We start from the raw sequence: 23382 nt of genomic DNA on the forward strand, positions 1-23382 counted from the left end.
GGGCTTGAGCTCAGGTCCTGAGCACTGTCCTTGGACTTTCTCAAGGCTAGAGCTCTACCACTTGAGCCTCAGCACCACTTCCGGCTTTTTTCTATGGATGTGGTACCCAGGAATCAAACCCGTACATACTGGGCAAGCATTCTACCACTAGGCCAAACTCCTGGCCCTCTTTTTTCTAATTTTTTTGTATTGTAATTAATAGAGGGGTTAGTTTTATTCACCAGATAGAAGGAACATTACTTCACACACATTGATACCCCTTCTCATGTTTTTGATCCCATTGAATGGTTTTTTTCTTGAAGCATGCTATTGTTTATCATAAAAGCTCCTAAGATTGCTCAACTACATTTGTTCAGTTTCTTTTGAAGGATGTTAAAATAATTTGAACACAGCTGTGTTTAAGGTTTCTCTCTTTTAGGTCCTAATTCCTATGCACATATAATTTTTTTCACAAATTTTATAAAGAAGATGGGCTCTAGTGGCTTATGCCTGTAATCCTAGCTACCCAGGAGATTGATCTGAGGATCATGGTTCAAAGTCAGCCCATTCCATCAGTTCAAGCCTTCAAACTTGTACAAGAAAAAAAAAAAAATTTTTTTAAATACTCAGTCCAAATTCTAGTATTCTCTTCTATCCTCCAAATTCAGATTTTTTTGGTGGGGGGCGGGGCAGGGGGGTCATGTGGCTTGAACTTGGCCTAGGCACTGTCCCTGAGCTCTTCAGCTCAAAGCTACTATACTATCCTACCCCTTAAGCCTCAGAGCCACTTCTGGTTTTCTAGTGGCTAATTGGAGATAAGAATCTCATGGAATTGGTAGTGCCCGGGCTGGCTTTGGGCCGGCTTGAACCATGATCCTCAGATCTCAGCCTCCTGAGTAGCTAGGATTAAAGGCATGAGCCACCATGTGCCTGGTTCAGCTCAGCTTAAGTTTTTTTGTTTAATAGTATTTTCATTATGCTTTCATTTATTTTTTTAGTATTGTAGAAAAACAGAGTTGTATTTTTATGGAGTTAAAAAAATAACTTTTCGGGCTGTGAGTTTGGCCTAGTGGTAGAGTGCTTGCTAGGCATGCATGAAGACCTGGGTTTGATTCCTTGGTCCCACATACATAGAAAAAAGCCAAAAATGGTGCTGAGGTTCAAGTGGTAGAGCTCTAGCCTTGAGAAAGTCCAAGGATGGCACTCAGGACCTGAGCTCAAGCCCAGGACTGGCAAAAAAACAAACAAAAACCTTTTCTACAGAGGTTTATTTTACTTTTGCCACTTACCAACTGGCTCTCCAAAGGTGATGGTAAGTTCTATGGTCTCATAAACAAACGTGAATATAGCTTGAGTGTCACTCCACTCGGTAATATCCCATTCAGATAAACTAGAAAGAAGAAAAAAAAGGCAGTTTTTCCCTCCCAATGTTGGGGATCAAACAAAGCAGTTTACATGTGTGTAGATGAGCTCTACCTTCAGCTCAGAGAAAGGAAAGAGAAAATTTCTTTTTTTTGTTTTTAGACATGAGGCTTGAACTCAGGACCTCAGCATTGTCCTTGGGCTTTCCTCAAAACTAGCACTCTACCACTTGATTCAGAGCACATTTCTGGCTTTTTCTGTGTATGTGGTACAGAGGAATCAAACCCAGGGCTGCATGCATGCCAGGCAAGTGCTCTACCACTAGGACGGCTCCTGACGGAAAGAGGAAAATTCTGACAGCATTCAAACTATACCAATAGCAGTTACTGGCTTTTACCAATTGAATTGGGAGATGGCATTTGAATTCAAATTTTATCTATATATAATCTGATGCTTTGGTCAAGTGCTAGAGTGTTTGCCTAGCAGGCACAAATACACAGGTTCGATACCTCAGTACCACGTACATAGAAAAAGCTGGAAATGGTGCTGTAATTCAAGTGGTAGAGCGTTAACCTTGAGGAAAAGCCCAAGGACAGTGTTCAGGCAGAGTTCAAGTCCCAGGACTGGCAAAAAAACCCCAAAAACACAAGAAATAAAAACTAGTCTAGGCACCTGTACCTCATGCTTATAAGCATATCTATTCAGAAGGCTAAGATCTGAGAATCTTGGTTCAAAGCCAGCCCCCCTGGGGTGGGGGGGGAGGAGTAGTGTGGCCTACCAGTAGGTAGAGTGCTTCCCTAGCATGCATGAAGCCCTGGCTTCAATTCCTCAGTACCACATATGCAGAAAAAGCCAGAAGTGGTGCTGTGGCTCAAGTGGTAGAGTGCTAGCCTTGAGAAAGCCCAAGGACAGTGCCCAGGCCCTGAGCTCAAGCCACAGAACTTGCCAAAAAAAAGAAAAACAAAGCCAGCCCTGGCAGGAAGGTCCATGAACCACCACAAAAGAAGAAATGGTGCTGTGGCTCAAACTGGTAGAGTGCTCGTCTTGAGCAAAAAATTCAACGACTGGGGGCCAGGAATTTGGCCTAGTGGTAGAGTGCTTGCCTAGCATACACGAAGACCCGGGTTCGATTCCTCGGTACCACATACAGAGAAAAAAAGCCAGAAGTGGTGCTGAGGCTCAAGTGGTAGAGCTCTAGCCTTGAGAAAGTCCAAGGACAGTGCTCAGGCCCTGAGCTCAAGCCCAGGACTGGCAAAAAAAAAAAAAAAATTCAAGGCCCTGAGTTCAAGCACCATGCCCATCTAACCAAGGAAGGAAGGAAGGAAGGAAGGAAGGAAGGAAGGAAGGAAGGAAGGAAGGAAGGAAGGAAGGAAGGGAAGGAAAGAGACTTAAAATTTGAGTGAGATGCAAGAAATAAAAATGGGGGGCCGGGAGTTTGGCCTAGTGGTAGAGTGCTTGCCTAGCATGCACGAAGACCCGGGTTCGATTCCTCGGCACCCCACATACATAGCAAAAAGCCAGAAGTGTTGCTGAGGTTCAAGTGGTAGAGTGCTAGCCTTGAGAAAGTCCAAGGACAGTGCTCAGGCCCTGAGCTCAAGCCCAGGACTGGCAAAAAAAAAAAAAAGAAAAAAAAAAAAAAGAAATAAAAATGGGCAGGTAGGGAGTTTGGCCTAGTGTTGGAGTGCTTGCCTGATATACACAAAGACCCAGGTTTATTCCTCGGCACCACATAGACTGAAAAAGACAGAAGTAGCACTGTAACTCAAGTGGTAGAGCATTAGCCTTAAGGAAAGCCCCAGGACAGTGCTCAGACCCTGATTTTAAGCCCCAGAACTGGCAAAAAAAAAAAAAAAATGCATGCAATAAAAAGTATGGATTTTTTGTTGTTTTTTTGACCTTGTTGTTATAATACCTTACAATGGTCTCAAATTCATAATCCTCCTACCTGATCTGACTTAAAAATGTTCTGTATTGGCTGGGAGTTTGACCTAGTGGTAAGAGGGCCTGCCTAGCGTGCACGAAGCCCCAGTTCGATTCCTCGGTACCACATACATAGAAAAAGCCAGAAGTGGTGCAGTGGCTCAGGGTAGAATACTAGCCTTGAGGAAAGCCCAAGGACAATGCTCACACCCTGAGCTCAAGCCCAGGACTGGCAAAAAAAAAAAATTTCTGTATTTTAACACTCTTTTATGCTTCTCCCACATGTATATTTTCACCTTAGTTTTCAGTACACTGACTCTTGTTTTTTTAAAAACCAGATTGATTCACTTTCTTATTCTTGTATAAAATTCCACGGAGAGTCTGTTGTGTGTTTTCATGAGATGGTCAGTAAATTCCTGATAAGGAGATTGGGTAAACACGGTCTCTTCCCCACGTACAGCGTCAGGTAACTGTAGGTCTTAGCCAGAGATGGCACAAAAGGTGGCCTTGGCAAAGTTGCCCAAGGTAGCAGCACAGCCCCTGACTGAGGTGTAGCGGGCATCAATACCACATTACCCACAGCTTTATGGAGTCAGGAGCTAACAGGAGACATAATCCCCGTGCCTCTGGGGGCGGGATGAAGTAAGTGCACCAGCACAAGCAGTCTACCACCTTGCACACTGTGGAGCTTGCTAGTGTTCTCCCAGCAGTCTCCTGCACAGGAACACTGGGGAGCCTGGCCTCTACTACAGCAGTGACCTTGATCCCAGAGGCTGCCCCAAAGCTGCCTCAGAAGCTATGATTATAGGAGTGAGCTGTCAGCAATAGCTGCACTGACTCTGTCAGTAAAGAATTTAATAAATTATTAGAATGTAACTCTTTAAGGCAGCACTGTACTCTAGGTTAATAGCCATTCAAAAACTGGATGCCAGTAGATCACACCTATTAATCCTAGGTACTTAGGAGGCTGATATCTGAGGATCATGACTTAAAGTCAGCCCAGGCAAGAAAATCTGTGAGACTCTTCTCTCCAATTACCTAGAAAGGCCAGAAGTAGAGCTACAGCTAAGTGGTAGAGTGTTAGCCATGAATAAAAAGTCTCAGGGACTGTGTCTAAGTCCTGAGTCCAAGTCCTAGGACTGGACCCAAAAAACAAACAAAAAAAAGAGCCAGGCTCACACCTATAATCCTAGCTACTCAGAAGGCTGAGATCTGAGGATCAAGGTTCAAAGTCAGACCAGGTACGAAAGTCCATGAAACTCTTATCTCCAATGAACCAGCAGAAAACTTGAAGTGCATTGTGGCTCAAGTAGTATAGTACTAGCCTTAAGCTGAAGAGCTCAAGGCTCTGGGACAACATTCAGGCCTAGAGTTCAAGCCCTACTATGAAACCACTACCCCCCCCCTCCAAAAAAAAAGGCCTGTAACACTCTTACCAAGAAAGAAAAGCCCCGACTACCTATCTGTTGAAAATGTTTTGAGAAGAGTTAATTGGCAAACAGCTGAGTATAGAGAGAGTATGGTGGATACAATACATGTACATGTGTAGATGTTACAGTAGAACTCCCTCTGTCCCTAATGTACACTAATATTAAAAGCCATTGCAGTTACTGGGTGTGAAGGCACATGCTTATAGTCCCAGATTCTTGGGAGGCTCAGTGGGAAGGATTGATTGAGCCCAGGAACTCAAGATCAATATAGGCAATTCAGTGACTGTTTAAAGATAAAATCAAACCCTAAGGCATCTCCAGAAAAGCTATAACAATACAATAAAAACACAATCAACTGCTATCATAGACTCACACGACCATTAAGGCACAATATAAAACAAACTAATTACTTGTTTTTACTTACTTCAACTTATCCAGTTGTTCTTCAGCTCTATTTATTTGCTTCTGCATAAAGTCTATTTGAACAAGGGTCTGTTTTTTCTGCACCTCCATTTCTAATAGCTTTCTGCAAATAAAATCATGTATTCAAAAAAACATAAGGTATTTGTTAGAAAAAATGGTTAAGAAAATGGTTTATTACAAGAAGTTATAAACTAGATGATTCCCAGAGTGAGATAACGAGATGGGGATTTTAGAAGCTTTAAGGTAAAAGTGTATCAGCTTCAGAAAGATATAAATCACTGCCTGCCAAATTAGGGTCTATGGGGGTTCCATGTTTTAGAGAGAGGCACTAGTGATTCATGCCTATAATCCTAGATACTCAGGGTGCTGAGATCTGAGGATCGTGGTTCAAAGCCAGTCCAGGAAGAAAAAAAAAAAATCCATGAAGACTTTTAACTCTAATTAATCACCAAAAAACCACAAATGATGCTGTTGCTCAAAGGGTAGAACAGCAGCCTTGAGCTGAGGAGCTCAGGGACAAGGCCCAGGCTCGGGTAGGCGGTTCAAGTCCCACAACCAACCAAAAAAAAAAAAAGTACTGGGCCAGGAGTTTGGCCTAGTGGTAGAGTGCTTGTCTAGCATGCACAATTCCTCAGCACCACATACATAGAAAAAGCCGGAAGTGGTGCTGAAGCTCAAGTGGTAGAGTTCTAGCCTTGAGAAAGTCCAAGGACAGTGCTCAGACCCTGAGCTCAAGCCCAGGACTGGCAGAAAAAAAAAAATACTGCCTCAGATTAATGCCCTGTAAACAGTAAGTACTTCAAAAAGATTGTTGAGGGCTGGGAGTTTGGCCTAGTGGTTAAAGTGCTTGCCTAGCATGCACGAAGACCTGGGTTCGATTCCTCAGTACCACATACATAGAAAAAAGCCGGAAGTGGTGCTGAGGCTCAAGTGGTAGAGCTCTAGCCTTGAGAAAGTCCAAGGACAGTGCTCAGGCCCTGAGCTCAAGCCCAGGACTGGCAAAAAAAAAAAAAAAAAAAAAGGGCCGGGAGTTTGGCCTAGTGGTAGAGTGCTTGTCTAGCATGCATGAAGACCCAGGTTCGATTCCTCGGTACCACATACATAGCAAAAAGCCAGAAGTGGTGCTGAGGCTCAAGTGGTAGAGTGCTAGCCTTGAGAAAGTCCAAGGACAGTGTTCAGGCCCTGAGCTCAAGCCCAGGACTGGCAAAAAAAAAAAAAAGGGCCGGGAGTTTGGCCTAGTGGTAGAGTGCTTGTCTAGCATGCATGAAGACCCAGGTTCGATTCCTCGGTACCACATACATAGCAAAAAGCCAGAAGTGGTGCTGAGGCTCAAGTGGTAGAGTGCTAGCCTTGTGAAAGTCCAAGGACAGTGTTCAGGCCCTGAGCTCAAGCCCAGGACTGGCAAAAAAAAAAAAAAAAAAGAAAGAAAAGATTGTTGACTGAAATGTCCTCTAGGAACAATCCAATCTAACGTATAGCAGAAACCTGAGTCATCCTTTGTGAACACTCATGTCCCCAAATGTCATAATTCTCTAGAGGCAATAAAGTCATTAACCTTGTTAAGGTTCAGCATTACACACACACACACACACACACAAAATCTCTCTCTCTCTCCTCCCCTGCCTCTATCTTTCCCTCCCTCTCCCTTACTCCCCCTCCCTCCTCCCCTCTTACTTGAGCAACTTCCCAACAGCATTATATTTTGTATCACAAACTGAGGACAGACTGACCTTTCAAGTTCTTCCTCTTCTGCTTTCAACTGTTTGAGTTCTATGAAAAGAAAATAATGTAGAGTGGATACGCTTAGAATGCCACATATGTCATTGGTTTTACTAAAAATTCTGACAATCTTATCTAAAAAGTCAATAAATACTATCCAGCATTTATCTCTGACTCAGTTACCATTCTCTGCAGCTCTCGTTTGAGAATTCCATTCATCTACAGGATTATCTTTTTCTTCATTCTCCAAATTCTTAGTTTCTAAAATAGACAGCATGCATTAAAATAATTAAGTATAATTTAGTTATTAAACACCAGAGATGAAAATATTAGATAGTCTCAAAGTGAAATATTAGGACTATTTTATAAACACTCACTATCCTCTTTATCAATAAAGCACTAAACTAAAAATTATAATTTGGAAAAAGAAGTATTAGGTCATCTTCCTGCTGTAGTTGGGATTACAGTTGCCCAGTGTGACTTTAGTAACTTCTTTTTTTTTTTTTTTTTACCAGTCCTGAGCTCTGGGCCTGAGCCCTGCCTTTCCTGAAGGCTAGAACTCGAGCACCACTTCCAGCTTTTTTCTATCTATGTGGTACCTAAGAATAGAACCCAGGTATTCGTGCATGCTAGGCAAGCACTCTACCACTAGGCCAAATTCCCGGTCTGACTCTAGTAATGTCTTAAGGGTCACCTTAAGATGTAAACTATTGTTAGGCACCAGTGGCTCATACCTGTGATCCTAGCTACTCAAGAGACTGAGATCTGAAGACTGCAGTTCAAGACCAGTTCAGGCAGGAAGGTCCATGGGACTCTTATCTCCAATTAACCACCAGAAAACTGGAAGTGGCATTGTGGCTCAAAATGGTAGAGCCCTAACCTTGAGCTGAAGAGCTCCGGGACAGCACCCAGGCCCAGAGTTCAAGCCCCACAAACGACAAAAAAGAAAAAAGATAAAAAAAAGAAAAGGTCTGTAATCCTGTAATCCTAGCTATTGGGGAGGTAGATTAGGCAATCATGGTTTGAGGTTAGCCCAAACAACTTGAAGCCTGACAGACCCTATCTCAACCAATGGCTGGACATGGCAGTGCACACCTGTCATTCTAGCTATGGGGGAAACAATGGTTGCTACACCAGTAATATCAGGAAGCATGTGTCAGAGGTCTGCAGCCCAACTGGCATGTGCATAAAAAGCAAGACTGTACTTAAAAATAACCAGCGCAAGTATGAGCTGGAGGCATGGCTTAAGTGGTAGAGTGGCAGTCTAGTGCAGTCTAGTCCCAGTATGATTTCCATTCCCAAACCAACCCAGCAACAACAAAAATAACAGATCAACCAGTTGTTAAGAGGAGCTTAAAGGAACAATGAGCAATTAAAAAACAAACAAACAAACAAAAAAAAAACCAAGGTGAGGGTGTGCAAGTTTCAGGAAGAAAAAGATAATCAGGAGTATCAAGTACTTCAATAGGTCAAGGCAGCTAGGGACTGGAAAGAATCACATCTGTGATCTTTGACAAGGCAGTTTCAGAAAAGCAAAACAAGTTGTGATTATGAGTGGCCGAACTGAAAGGTAAGACAATTTTCAAATGGAGAGAGAACAAGTCATTTATTGAAAAACACAAGATTATCATCTAGGTTGTAATGAATGACTAGCTTTCCAAAGAGATTCATTATCTTGGACATCTCTATTATAGTGTAATAGATGATCATAGTAAAAAGAATTTTAATTTGCTCTAATGTAAGGTCTTAAGCTGTGAACAGCACAGTAAGCCAACCATTTCTATTGCCCAGAGACATTTAGATAAAATTAAATATTATATATTTTTCATTTCAAGGGGTTTGAACTTAGAACCTCATACTTCTTAGAACAGCTGTTCTACCAGTTTAGCTATGATCCTAGCCTATATTAAAAATTAAATATTATTTTCGAAAAGCATTTATTTAGGCCGGGAGTTTGGCCTAGTGGTAGAGTGCTTGCCTAGCATGCACAAAGACCTGGGTTCGATTCCTCGGTACCACATACATATAAAAAAGCTGGAAGTGGTGCTGAGGCTCTCTAGCCTTGAGAAAGTCCAAGGACAGTGGTTAGGCCCTGAGCTCAAGTCCAGGACTGGCAAAAAAAAAAAAAAAACACATTTATTTACTCATAGGTGCTCTACCACTAAACCATCTATCTTCTAGGAAAGTAATAAAATACTTTACCTATTTCTACTTCCGTGAGGCAGTTACTGATCTTCTTAAGTATCTTGTCCACCTCATTTATCCTTATTTGAAGTTTTTCTCTCTCATTCTAAACGTAAAACATGATATTTAATTAGGATCAAACCTTCAAAAAGACATTACAAATGGTCTAAATTGCTAATTGCTAGGTCATGAACAGAAAAAGTTTAAATAAGATCGAAGTGTCAGATCTGGAGCTAGAAAGAATAGAAAAGAAAAATTGAAAAAGTAGCCAGGCACTGGTGAGTCACAACTGTAATCCAGCTAGTTAGAAGGCTGAGATCTGAGGCTCAGTTCAAAGCCAACGAGGGCAAGAAAGTCTATGAGACTCTTATCTCCAATTAATCACAGAAAAATCCAGAAGTAGTTCTGGGGCTCATGTGCTAGAATGCCAGATTTGAGAAAGCTCAAGGATAGTCTCCAGGCCCTGAGTTCAAGCCTCAGGACTAGCTGCCTCCTACCCCACCAAAAATTATTTTTGTCCAAGTCTTATTCTCTAGTGCATTAACAAACATCCTTCACTGTTTACAAACACCATAAAATGATTTTAATAGCTCTTTCTATGTGGTAATTGCATCAAATTACCTGAGCTGACTGCACCAGCTTATTGTATAGAGTCACCTTTCCTTGGTGAGTGAAGACTTTTGTCATCTTGCTTGAACGAGATTTTATTTTGTTAAGGTAAATTCCAAAGGCCTTCAGCTGTAGGAAGGAGTAAAAAGAGTACCACAGTAAAACAAACTAGTGGAGCAACTAAGTGGTTTGAGAAGGAAAGTTCAACTGTCCATGCTATGCTTTTTCCTGTTCTTGATTCCTAAAGTGTGACATGTCATTTACAGATTTAATTTCATATACTTGTTTAAGAATAGAATCAAATATTTCAGTTTTGACTACTACCTTTAATTCACTTGTTCAGATTATATATTAGAAAATGATATGCTATTAGTAAAAAAAAAAACAAAAACCACAGGGGCCGAGAGTTTGGCCTAGTGGTAGAGTGCTTGCCTAGCATGCATGAAGACCCAGGTTCGATTCCTCGGTACCACTTACATAGTAAAAAGCCGGAAGTGGTGCTGAGTCTCAAGTGGTAGGGTGCTAGCCTTGAGAAAGTCCAAGGACAGTGCTCAAACCCTGAGCCCAAGCCCAGCACTGGAAAAAAAAAAAAACTACAAACACAAAAACTCACTCTACTAGAACATATATAATATATTAATCACAAAATGTTTTCATTTAAAGTAAAAAGCAAACAAAGAAAATTCAAATATAACTGTCAATAACAGTTACTTATTTTATAATATTCTTCAGAATGTTTATATTGCTTTTTACTCAGAAAATGAGATTAAAGTACCTCTTCATCAGAGTAGTTTTTCATTTTTTCCCACAGGTTCCTATTTACGTCAGTCAACAGTTTATCTTGATTCAATGCAGAAAGTTTTAATCTAAAATACAGAGAAATAAATTAGTAAATGGTTTAGAAGTCAGCTTGACTGAACTGGTTCAGACCTAAAGACATATTTCAGTTCTTTCTAGATTTTTGGTGTTTTACTTTTTGATTGTTTGTAGTACTAGGGTTTGAACTCAGGACTTGGGGCTTACTAAGTAGGTACTTTGCCACTTGTATCATGCCTCTAGCTCGGAATCTCCCATTTTTGTTCAGGGCAGGCTTTGGAACGTGATTATCCTGCCTACAGTTTCTCTAGGAGCTGGGGTCACAAGCATGAGCCACCCTCCTCATTGAGATCAGGGTCAGTGAGCTTTTTCTCTGAGTTATCCTTGAATCTGATTCTTGTTTTTTGCCTCCAGAATAGCTGAGATTAGAAGTACACTACCATGATAGGTTTTTGTTTTTTGGGTTTTTTTTGGTGGATCATGGGCCTTGAATTTGGCCTGGACGCTGTCCCTGAGCTCTTCAGCTCCAGGCTACTGCCCTACCCTTGAGCCAAGTCCCACTTCCTATTTTCTAGAAGATAACTGGAGATAAGAGTCTCAGGTCCTCTTGTGCCTGGGCTGACTTTGAACCAGCCTCCTCAGTAGCTAGGATGACAGGCATGAGCCATCACTCCCGGCATGACCATGCTAGATTTATGAATCCTTCTCATTTTTGGTGGTACTGGGGTTGCACTCGGGGCCTCATCATTGTTAACAAGTGCTCTACTCCATGAATCGCTCTTTTTTCTTGTTTTGTTTTTGAACTGGTTATTTTTAAGAAAGGTCTCACTTTAGAGGCCCAGGCTGTGTGTTTCCCCATGTCATTGGGGTTACAGGTGTTGTACCACTGTATATAGTTACCTTGTTTCCTTTACAGTGTAGGATAACAGAACATGCTTGCCAGCCTACTTTTTGGTTTGCCTAGACTAGGCTAGAATTATACCAGTGACCCAATCTCTACATTTCATATAACTAGCATTCGAGAGTTGAACCACAAAAACCATTTTTTCTTTTTTTGTCAATTGTGGGGCTTGAACTCAGAGCCTGGGCACTGTCCCTGAGCTCTATTGTTCAAAGCTAGCACTCTACTACCTTGAGCCCTTGTATCTACTGTTCCTACTATTCATTTGAACGTGCTGAGTAAGTATTATAACTCTTACAGATGTAGAAATAAAGGCTAGCTGACTTATAACAAGACTACACAGTTTGTGTTGTGTCCACGATTGAACTTCAGTATGTCTGACTACAAAGCCAAAACACTTTTTTTTTAAATTTTTTTTGCCAGTCAAGGCTAGAGCTCTACCACTTGATCCACAGCATCGCTTCTGGCTTTTTTTTCTATGTGTGTGGTACTGAAGAATCAAACCCGGGTCTTCGTGCATGCTAGGCAAGTACTCTATCACTAGGCCAAACTCCCAGCCCCAAAGCCAAAAGTCTTTTCTCTCATATTTTCTTCCAGTCAATGACATCAACGTTTTTCTATATTTATTTATTTATTTTTTGCCAGACCTAGGGCTTAAATTCAGGGCCTGGGCACAGTCCTTGGACACTTTTTGATCAAGGTTAGTGCTTTGCCACTTGAGACACAGCATCACTTCAGGCTTTTTCCTGTATATGTGGTACCAAGGAATCGAAGCGAGGCTTTGTCCATGATAGGCGAGCACTCTACCACTAGACTATACTCCTGGCCTTCCATGTCATTTTATTCTAATTTAAACATCACCACAGAGACGATTTGCTTGTCAAAGTTCCCAAACAGGGCCGGGAGTTTCGCCTAGTGGTAGCGTGCTTGCCTAGAATGCACGAAGACCTGGGTTCGATTCCTCAGTACCAAATACATGGAAAAAAGCCGGAAATGGTGCTGAGGCACAAGTGGTAGAGCTCTAACCTTGAGAAAGTCCAAGGACAGTGCTCAGGCCCTGAGCTCAAGCCCAGGACTGGCAAAAAAAAAAAAAAAAAAAAAAAAAAAAAAAAAAAAGTTCCCAAACACAAAACAGAAAAAGCATGCAGAAAAGAAATTAAAACTTTCTTACGCTTCAATCTTTTGACGAAGAACCTCACAGTCTTCTCTATAAATCTCTATCTTGGGTCTATACACATATTGTCTTAATATCAGGTCTTCTGGAGTAGGTGATACATCTCTAGTAAACTGCAAAAAAACAAAACAAAACAAAAAAACAAAAAAAAGTTCCTCAGAACTGGTATCTTGAGGTCAAAACCATCAACAAGCATGAATTCAAGGCCGGGCACTTATAGTTCATACCTATAATCCTACTTAGGAGGCTGAGATCTGAGGATTGCGCTGATTTGAAGACAGCTTGGTTGGCTGAGACTCTTATCTCCAATTAACTACCAAAAAAACATTAGTGGTACTATGGCCCAAATTAGGAAAGCACTAGCCTTGAGTGCAAAAGCTCAGATACAGCACCCAGACCCTAAGTTCAAGCCCCATGATCAACAAAAGAATAAAGAATGAATTCAAGTTTCAGCATGTCTGTTTTGTTAAAATTATAAAAAGTCTGAGGATTTAAAGCCTAAGGCTTTAAATTCTATTATCACGCTGCAAAAACAAACAAAACAGTATATAGGGCTAGGCATGCTGGGCAGGATAACATAGTTGTAATAGTTATAATCCTGTCATTTTGGAGGCTGAAATAAAAATAAAAATAAAAAATAAAGGTTTGAGACCAGACAAGGTGCAAGTTAGCTTATCTCACAGGGTGGCTCATGCCAATATTCCTAGCTACTCAGGAGGCTGAAATCTGAGGATCATGGTTTAAAGCCAGCCAGGACAGGAAATTCCATGAGACTCTCACCTCCAATTAACTACTCAAAAGAGAAAAAGTTTAGCCAGGCAATAGTGGCTCATTCCTGTAATCTTAGCTACTGAGAAGGCAGAGATCTGAGGATCATGGTTCAAAGCCAGCCTGACCAGGAAAGTCTATGGGACTAATCTCCAATTAACCACCAAGAAACCAGAAGTGGCACTGTGGCTCAAAGTGGCAGAGTGCTAGCCTTGTGCAAAAGAGCTCAAGGACAGAGACCAGGCCCTGGGTTCAAGTCCCACAACCAACATTAAGAAAAAAAGAACATGCAGAAGAGCATTGTCCCTAGGTCTTTCTCAAGGCTAGTGCTCGTCTACCTTGAGCCACACAGTGCCACTTCCAATTTTCTGCCAGTTAATTGGAGATAAGAGATAAAATCCAGCTGTACTTGGATTTTGTAATGCAGGAAAAGCATATATATATATATATATATATATATATATATTTCTTCTTTTTTTTTGGCCAATCCTGATGCCTGAACTCAGGCCTAAGCACTTGTCCCTAGGCTTCTGCTGCTTAGGGCCAACATTCTACCACTTGAGTCACACTCCACTTTCCAGATTTTTCTGTTTCTGTAGTACTGAGGAATCAAACTCAGGGATTTATGCATGCTAGGTAAGCACTCTACTACTAAGCCACATTCCCAACCCAATGTTATTTTTCTAATCAGGAAAAAGTATCAAAAAGATGGCAAGTAATACAAAATGTTACAATTTTGCCTTATCAAAATCCATGATTTCAAAACCCCACTTTTTCTTAATGCCTGGGACTTGAACTCAGAGCCTAGACACTCATTGTCCTGCATTATCTCAAGGCTAGAGCTCTACCACTTGAGCCACAGCACCACTTCCAGCTTTTTCTCTGTATGTGGTACCAAGGATGGAACATAGGACTTTGTGCAGGCTAGGCAAGCACACAACCACTAGGCTACACTTCCAGCCCTTTTAGTTTTTTGGTGCCTTTCTGGGAGCTTGAACTCAGACCTGGGTGCTGTTCCTCAGCTATTTTGCTCTAGGGGAGCACTTTATCATTTGAGGCACACTGCTACTCCCAGACTTTGCTGACCCGGCGAGCTGCAATCCTCATAGCACAGCCTCATGAGTATCTAGGATTACAGACATGAACCACAGGCACCTAGCTAATTCTTTTGTTTTTACTTTTCTTAAATACCTGCTTTCATGGAGTTTAGCAAAGTATACTTTTTTTTTTTTTTTGGTCAGTCATGAGGCTTGAACTCTGGTCCTGGGTATTGTTCCTGAGCTGTTCAGCTCAAGGCTACTGTCCTACCCCTGGAGTCACAGCACCACTTCCTGTTTATTAGTGGTTAATTGGAGATAAGAATCTCAGGGACTTTAGTGCCCAGGCTGGCTTTGAACCATGATCCTCAAGATCTCAGCCTCCTGAGTAGCTAAGATTACAGGCGTGAGCCACCACGTCCAGCTTAAGTAGGATACATTTTAACTAGAATAACTATTTTGCCAGAAGCTACTCTTACTTTGGCTGGGAGATTGCTCTGTCGGGGCTTCTGTATTACAATGTGGACCTGAAGAAGTATGAAGAACTCTCTTATTGTAATGCTCCCATCTTTGAGTTTCTAGGAAAAGAAAAAATAGTTTATTGAAGCATTCAAGATATGCACTTTCAGTAAAACCCTTATTTGTTTCTAAATAAACTAATTTACACATATTTACACAAATATTCAGGAATTAGATCACACATGAGCAGATTTTATCCATTATCTTTTTCTTTTGCCAGTTGTAGGGCTCGAACTCAGAGCCTGGGCACTGTCCCTAGGCTTTCTACCCCTTGAGCCATATCATCACTTCCAGCCTTTTCTCTGTATGTGGTACTGAGGAATCACACTCAGGTTTCATGCATGCTAGTGGAACACTCTATCACTAAGCTATGCTCCCGGGCATTTATCCATTATCTTTGTTTTGCCAGTCCTGGGGCTTGAACTCAGGGACTACGCACTGTTCTTAGACACTTTTTGCTCAGGGCTAGTGCTCTGCCACTTGAGCCACAGCACCATTTCTGGTTCTTCCTGTGTATGTGATACCAAAGTACTGAACCCAGGACTTTGTGCATGCTAGGCAAGCACTCTACCACTAGAGTGCTCCCCTTTATTCATTATCTTCACTGAGTCAGGGCCTTTCCTACGTATCCCAGATTGGCCCTAAACTTTATGTGATACCATGCTACTTCTAAGATTAATTTTTTTTTTTTTTTTTTGCCAGTCCTGGGCTTGAGCTCAGGGCCTGAGCACTGTCCTTGGACTTTCTCAAGGCTAGAGCTCTACCACTTGAGCCTCAGCACCACTTCCGGCTTTTTTCTATGTATGTGGTACCGAGGAATCGAACCTGGGTCTTCATGCATGCTAGGCAAGCACTTTAACCACTAGGCCAAACTCCCGGTCCCCTAAGATTAATTTTTAAGGCTCCCCTCCACCTAGTTGTGGGGCTTGAACTCAGGGCCTGAGCACTGTCCTTGGGCTTTCTCAAGGCTAGCGCTCTACCACTTGAGTCACAGTACCATTTCTGGCTTTTCTATGTATGTGATACAAAGGAATCAAACCTGGGTCTTCATGCAATCTAGGCAAGCACTCTACCACTAGGTCAAATTCCCAGCCCTTTTAAGGTTTTTCAATAATAAAGTTTATAAAACTTAAAACCTATATCTGCCCAGTCCTCATATCCCAGCCTCTTGAGTAGCTAGGATTAGAGGTGTGAGCCACCAGTGCCGGACTTTTAACCTGGCTTTTTGATTGTATCAAGCTGAGCCCAGTTTCCCTAACACTTTGCCACTGATAAATAACAACCAAGAAAACGAGTGTATTAGAAGTGATGGATACTTTTGACATACCTCTCTCAAGCTCTCTTCACAAATAGTGTCACTGAGAAATTGTGATTCCATTTGACTATTGCGGTTTGCTAAAAGTAAAGCAAATTCATGTGAAAAACATGTCAAAACCCAATTGTAAGCTTGGTTTTACTTGTATTTCAGACTTGTGTGTTGTTCATGATGCTTCAGGAAGACAGTCATTTAGCAACGCAGGTTTATTACAGATTTAGCACTTTGTTCAATGTTTCCCCACTGATTACAAGTTTCTGAAACAAAACATTCTATTTCTCTATAGTAAATCACTTCTTGATTCATTAAAATGACTATGGATTAGATCGACATAACACTAAGGTATTTCCTAAACTTAAATGCATTTATTGTTAGTCAAAGGTTCAGATAACTTTTTTGTTTCCCCAGTCCTGCTTTTGCTCAAGGCTCACACACTCTACCACTGAGCCATAGCGCCACTTCCAGCTTTTTCTGTGTTATGTGGTATTGAGAATCGAACCTAGGGCTTATGCATGCTAGGCAAGCACTCTACTACTAAGCCACATTCCCAATCCCCAGATAACCTCTATTACTTAGATTTCATAAAAATCTTACTGCTCAAGTCCAGAGAGGTCCCATCAGCTTTGACTGAATCCAGAGAGCTGCTGCAGCTAGATAGGGTCCTGCTCGGGCTTTTTGCCAACACACTGTTAACATGTTTATCTATGTCCTCTTCAGTATGGGGATCAAAAATCTGAAATAATTGATAAAAAAAAAACATTGTTAGAATCAAGTCATGAGAGTGTGTATTTGTGATAGCTAAATGTTTAAGACCCAGAAAACTCTACTTCAAACATACAATGTATCTATGTTGATGTTACAAAGGGCCAAGGACAGCACATAGCCTTATGAGAGTGCCTTCTCCATTCTCTCATTCACTTGAGGTACCCAGTGGATGGCTCACTCTGGGATAAAATCTCAGCTGCCAACACGAAAAAACATTACTGTCACAATGAACAGAGCACCACATGTCAGGAGAGAAAAGCAAAACCATACTCTAATTTGCCAGTCAAGAAATGCATACGGGTACCAGTGGCTCATGCCTGTAAGCCCAACCACTTGGGAGGTTAAGATCTGTGGATCAAAATTTAGAGCCAACAAGTGGTAGAGCTCTAGCCTTGAGAAAGTCCAAGGACAGTGCTCAGGCTCTGAGCTCAAGCCCAGGACTGGCAAAAAAAAAAAAAAAAAAATTTAGAGCTAAGCCTGGGTAGAAATGAGGCCACTCCCCCATCTCCAATTAACCAGCAAAAGCTGGGAGCAATTTAGGGTAGGAGGTATGGCTCAGTTAGTAGAGCATGAGCCAATGAGCAAAAGCATCATGCACCAATTCTGTATCCCAGCTTCAAGCAAACAAACAAAACCAGCAGCTTACCTCCTGACCCTGTGTAGTATCATCAAACTTAATGTCATGTTTTCTGATTTTTTTCTCATTTGAAACAGCCTCTCCTTCTTGTACCCAGGTTCTTTTGTGGCTAAAACAGGTTTCCTCCATTTTGCTGTCAGATGGTAAAGTTGCTTTTTGGTCAGTTTCAATCAAAGTATTTTCTTCTATTTCTACACTAATAGAGTCCGAAGAATTAGTCTCACCAGGATACGTAGGGAGATTTTCCTTATTTATATACTGAGATGGACTTAAGTTCATTTTAGATGAAACAGACCCGGAGTCTAAATCCTTGTTAGTGACTGGCAGTATTTCTAAGTGCTTTAAATTGGTTGAATTTGCTGGAATTTGCTCAGGGTCATCAATACCAGTAACACTACAATTTCTCTTATTTGGCAATCTGGGCAAAAAGATTCCCAAAGAACATTTCCTCCTTTTATCTCTACCAGTTGTCATTAATGGTACAGATGTACTTTCAGATCCATTATGAGAGTTCTTTTCTTGTTCTCTATTATCTTTAGCATCATTGGAGACAATGTTATGTATTTCCTTAGTTTGCACTTTACTATTATTGTGCCCTGCATTTCCTAATTCAAGTACTTGTTCTGAAGTAGGTAGAATTTGAAAAGGTTGGTGATGTACAAATTCTTCCATTGTCCCATGCAAAGTCTGATTTTTCAGACTTTGTTTCCAGTTATCATTGGATTCACAAATAACAGTTCTATGACCACTTGTAAAATCCACATTTTTACTATCTGTACTATCTTTATGGCAGCTTTCAATTTGGGCTCTTTTCACTATGGAGAACTGGTCCGCAGCTTTGCCTGTGACCACCTCTTCCGTGTCATCTCTATGCAACTTGACAAATTCCATTTTATTTTGATCCCTACACAATGTATTAGGAGGAATAAAGGTTTCCATCTGATGGTTTTGCTCAGAGTGAAAAAGAACGTGATTTCCTACAGCCAGAGCTTGTTTTTTAGTGATTTCTTGAACACAACTATTATCTTCAATACTGTTTTCTTTTCTCGCTATTCCAAATTCAGAGTATTCTGAAAGCATGTTCTCTGTGGCTCGACAGTCAATAAAAGCAGTACAGGACTTGGTAACTTCCAGATCACTGTGATTATCTACAAACATTATTGTCTTGTCTACTGGCCTAGTAATTGCTTCGTCTGGTGGGATAGTTTGATATTCAGAGGTACTTGTGTAAGTTCTAGTTATTTCCATGTCATCTTGCCCAGATGCATATAAAACAGTTTTAGAACTTCCTGTCAAAGGCATCCAATTAGAGTCCTCTCTACCTTCCTGGGCGCTACGGTTATTTATCTCTACCACAGAACTCGGGGTGCTATCCATATCATTTTTATCACTCTCTGGGAAGGCAATGGGCTTGTCATTTTTAAACCTAAGGCTTTTTTTTCTCTGAGGTTTGCCTGACAGTTCATTTGGAAATCCAGGCTTCTGTATATCATTCACATTTTTCCAATTGGTTAATTTAGACACTTCCAAGTTGTCATCAGCTACTAATGTCCCAGATTCCCCGCTAGGGTGGCAACTAGAGCACTCCTCCAGGACTGTGAGCTGCCTACCTTTTGCTGCTGGATGGTTGCTGTCACCATTTTCTGGAGAGAAAACATTATCTTCAGCAAGAGATGTCATTTCTGCAATTCTCAGACTTTTCCTTTTGGGTAGTCCAGACTTGGGACTGTCTGGAGGTAAGGTTTTCTCCTCTGAATGGTAGTCAGTGAAGACAGTGTGGGACTTCATCATTTCTAGTTCATCCCGATTAGCTACAAACGGTGTCTTTTCCACAGTTCTAGTAATTCTTTCCATAGATGAGACTGTGTTACACTCTAAGGCAACAGTGTGACTAGTGGTGATTTCCATCTCATCCTGCCCACAAGCATACAAAACAGTTTTAGAAGTTCCTGCGGCAGGCAAAAGATTGGAGTCACATTTATCTAATAAAGATCTATGGTCTATATCTACCGTGTAACTATTGGTGATCTCCATATCATTTTCATCACCCTCTGAAAATACAATAGTCTCACCAATTTTTAGTCCACTAACACTTTTCCTTCCACAAACATTGACATTTTGCTTTTTTGTCAGAAATTCAGGCTTCTGTACACTTTTGCCCTCTAAGACACCAAAGGCATCATTAGGTACAAATACTTCAGTTTTTTCTCTAGGAATTTTACCACAGTTTTTTCCTTTTACGCCTATTGGTCTGTTTGCAGCTGTGATTTGGCTGGTACTCTGGTCTAAATTACTCTTACTAAGGTCTTGTACTTCAGAGGGACCAAACTTAATGACAACAGTGTGGCTTTTGGTGAGATCCATAGTTTGATCCTCCTCTGAACAAATAATCACTTTGTCATGTGTGGCATCATCGAACTCTCTCCTCAGTGACTCAGGTACTTTAGAACTCTGGCCTGGTACAGATTTTGATATATGACTATTCACATCAGTACTGTAATTTTTCATGGCAGATTGTCCAAATGAACAATCAGAGGACAATAATGACTTTCTGGCAGAAAGTAAAGACTGATCCGTTGAAACTGTATTTCTATTATTTCTTAGTGCTACTTGTTTATCAAGAACTATACCAGAGTAAGCTACATTACAGTTCAAATAGTCAGCTGACGCGAGAGAATCACTAACGAGATAAGGTGAAATCTTCAAATTCTGATGTTTTCCTGTGTCCTGAGTACCAGTTAGGATATTTTCAGGCATCAGGTTTGGTTGTTGGGATGGTTTGATATGATTTTTTATTGTTTCCCCCCATTTATCTTGAGAACTTTTGCTACAAGAATAAGATTGAGGGATAGTCTCTGATGCTGGAATGTAAGGTGCAAGAGGAGCTTGACTTAAGTTACTTGTATGGCTTTCAGTCAAATCCATAGCTTCGTCTTCTAAGAGTTGAGTCTTTTTGTCAGTTAAGTGAAGAGATAGAGAATTTGTCAGGTTCTGTTGTAATCTTGCCTTAGACACTTGAGGAAGTGAGTGACAATTGACATTCCTTTCTGTGTCTTCTGCCACAGTTATATGATTTGGAAGCATCATTGCTTCTTGGGATGCTGGTGCGAATGCAATTGGCACATCTGTCTGATCCTGTTTAAAAATCTGATTTTCTATTGCAACTGTGTGACTCTTGGTAATGTCCATAGTATCCTCTCCTGAATAAAGCATTTTCTCTGTGAGGACAGGGCTGGCATCAGGATGGGGAAGTCCTTTAGGATAATTAACATCAGGCTTCAGCATACTCGACAGACATGTGGTCAGTTCCATGGCATTGTTACAACTAGAATAAAAACATGTTTTATAACCTTGACTAGTTGGACTAAAGCATACAGACTCTGAGGTCATAGCCACAGTTTTGACATCTCGATTAGAAGTTCCAGTGACTGTGCGAGTTGCCGACTCCATAATGTGACTACAATTTGTTTTAGGTTGAGGGTTTAAGAAAGGGTCTTGCGAAGCAGCATTTTGTTTATTTTTACAGACTGCTGTCTTTTCTGGAGCTTCAATTCCACCAACTACTTCAACATCCTTTGTGATACTATGAGTTTGACTTTCTGTTTTGGATAAATTATCTGATGATGGTAAAACCTGCAGGGTATAGTTAGTTGTTAAGTCCATACAGTCATTGTCATGAGTTGTAATATCACCCTTGAATTCCACTAAGTTGGCCTCACCAGATGGAGGAACCAAGGTGTGAATATCAGCTGTATGGCACCGGGTGAAATTCATCCCATCGTCGTCTTCTCTGAAGAATCGAGTAATATTACTACTGGTGTCATTAACATTGAAAGATGCAGGCATTTGCTGTGTAAAAGCAGCATTATCTGATTGCTTGGAATAAACATGTATTTCAAAATTTTCTTTATTGGACCCTGTAGTATAAGCACTAGTCTTTCTTGTTTTCAATCTTTGTATCAAGTCATTGGAATTTATTTTTTTCTCTGGAGTGGGGTGATGATCCATGGGAATTTTCAATTCTTTTTGCATTCCCAAATCCTTATTCTGGCACTTGAGACTAGCCAGAAAGGACGCAGTATCTATCTTGGTTGGATTTTGACTTTGGGTACAATCTAAAAGGGTTTTGGTAATCATCACAGTGTGACTTGCTGTCAGATCCATCTGATTTTCATCGGAAAAGATGACTGTCTGGTCACTTAAATGTCTGTTTTCATGGTTGGGCTCTATAATTGAAAACTATAATGAAAGAAAATATAAGAAATCAGATCGAAGGTAAATTACTTTTGGGGGGGAGTGTGAGGGGGTCAGTCCTGGGGCTTGGACTCGGAGCCTGAGCATTGTCCTTCTGGTTTCTCAAGGCTAACGATTTATTTACCACTTGAGCCACTGCACCACTTCAGGCCTTTTCTGTGTATGTGGTACTGGGGAATCAAGAATCAAATCTAGGGGCCGGGAGTTTGGCCTAGTGGTAGAGTGCTTGCCTAGCATGCAGGAAGACCCAGGTTCAATTCCTTGGAACCACATACATAGAAAAAAACCAGAAGTGGTGCTGAGGCTCAAGTGGTAGAGAAGTGGTAGAGTTCTAGCCTTGAGAAAATCCAAGGACAGTGCTCAAGCCCTGAGCTCAAGCCCAGGAGTGGCAACAAAACAAAACAAAACAAAAAAACACTATTGTTTCTTTAATCAAAAGTCTACCATGAGAAGGGATATCAAGGTTCGAGAAATAATTCACACACAACCTGACAAATGTAACTTTAACCCCTCTATACGTACTCCCAACAATAAATTACAATTTTGTGTGTGTATGTGTTAGTTTGGGGGCTTGAACTAGGCCTGGGCACTGTCCCTGAGCTCTTCAGCTTAAGATTACCACCCTACCCTTGCCAAGCCCCACTTCCCATTTTTCTACAGGTTTAATTGGAGATAAGGGTCTCAGGGCCTTTTGTGCCCAGGCTGGCTTTGAACCTTGATCCTCAGATCACAGCCTTCTGAATAGTTAGGATTACAGGCATGAGCCACCACAGCTGGCTTAAAATACAATTTTTAAAAAAATGTTTGTCACTGGGTACTGGTGGCTCATGCCTATAAATCCTAGCTACTCAGGAGGCTGAAATCTGAGAATCACAGTATAAAGCCAGCCTAGGCAGGAAAGACTCTTATCTTCAATAAACTACTCTGAAAAAGCCAGAAATGGCATTGTGCCAAGACCTGAGTTCAAGCCCCAGGATAACCAAAACATACTATCTCTCAGGCCAGGAGCATGGCCTAGTAGCAGAGTACTTGCCTAGCATTCATGAAGCCCTGGGTACAATTTCTCAGTGCCACATATTTATAATGTCAAAAGTGGTACTGTGGCTCAAGTGATAAAGTATTAACCTTGAGAAAGCCCAGGAACAGTGCCCAGGCCCTGAGTTCAAGGTCCAGGACTGGCAAAGAGGAGAAGGCAGAAGAGAAGGAAGAGGAGGAAGAAGACCAAAGAAGATAATGAGGCCGGGAGTTTGGCCTAGTGGTTAAAGTGCTTGCCTAGCATGCATGAAGACCCGGGTTCGATTCCTCGGTACCACATACATAGAAAAAAGCCAGTAGTGTTGCTGAGGCTCAAGTGGTAGAGCTCTAGCCTTGAGAAAGTCCAAGGACAGTGCTCAGGCCCTGAGCTCAAGCCCAGGACTGGCAAAAATAAAAAAATTTAAAAAAAAGAAGATAATGAAACACTGAGATACTGAGTTCCAAGCCCCAGTACTGACCTGAAAAAAAAAGGGGGTAGGGGGGCACACTGGGAGTTTTGTTCTAGTGGTAGAGTGCTTGCCTAGCATATACAAAG

General features: G+C 41.3%; 1 protein-coding gene across 1 annotated transcript in view; it reads right to left on the reverse strand.

Moving 5' to 3' along the window:
- Knl1 (kinetochore scaffold 1) overlaps positions 1-23382 on the reverse strand; it is a 29413-nt gene that overhangs the window by 4122 nt on the left and 1909 nt on the right. Inside the window, exons 2-13 of the mRNA XM_090318603.1 lie at positions 17568-21797; positions 16751-16889; positions 16169-16236; positions 14802-14900; positions 12515-12630; positions 10402-10492; positions 9639-9755; positions 9036-9123; positions 7017-7094; positions 6845-6884; positions 5116-5217; positions 1269-1369 (exon numbers count right to left, since the gene is read on the reverse strand). Of these exons, the coding sequence (XP_090174729.1) occupies positions 1269-1369; positions 5116-5217; positions 6845-6884; positions 7017-7094; positions 9036-9123; positions 9639-9755; positions 10402-10492; positions 12515-12630; positions 14802-14900; positions 16169-16236; positions 16751-16889; positions 17568-21797 (5269 nt within the window). The remainder of the gene's footprint in view (positions 1-1268; positions 1370-5115; positions 5218-6844; positions 6885-7016; positions 7095-9035; positions 9124-9638; positions 9756-10401; positions 10493-12514; positions 12631-14801; positions 14901-16168; positions 16237-16750; positions 16890-17567; positions 21798-23382) is intronic.

Source organism: Megascapheus bottae, chromosome 25 (assembly GCF_031878675.1).
Source record: "Megascapheus bottae isolate mThoBot1 chromosome 25, mThoBot2.hap1, whole genome shotgun sequence".
Taxonomy (NCBI): domain Eukaryota; kingdom Metazoa; phylum Chordata; class Mammalia; order Rodentia; family Geomyidae; genus Megascapheus; species Megascapheus bottae.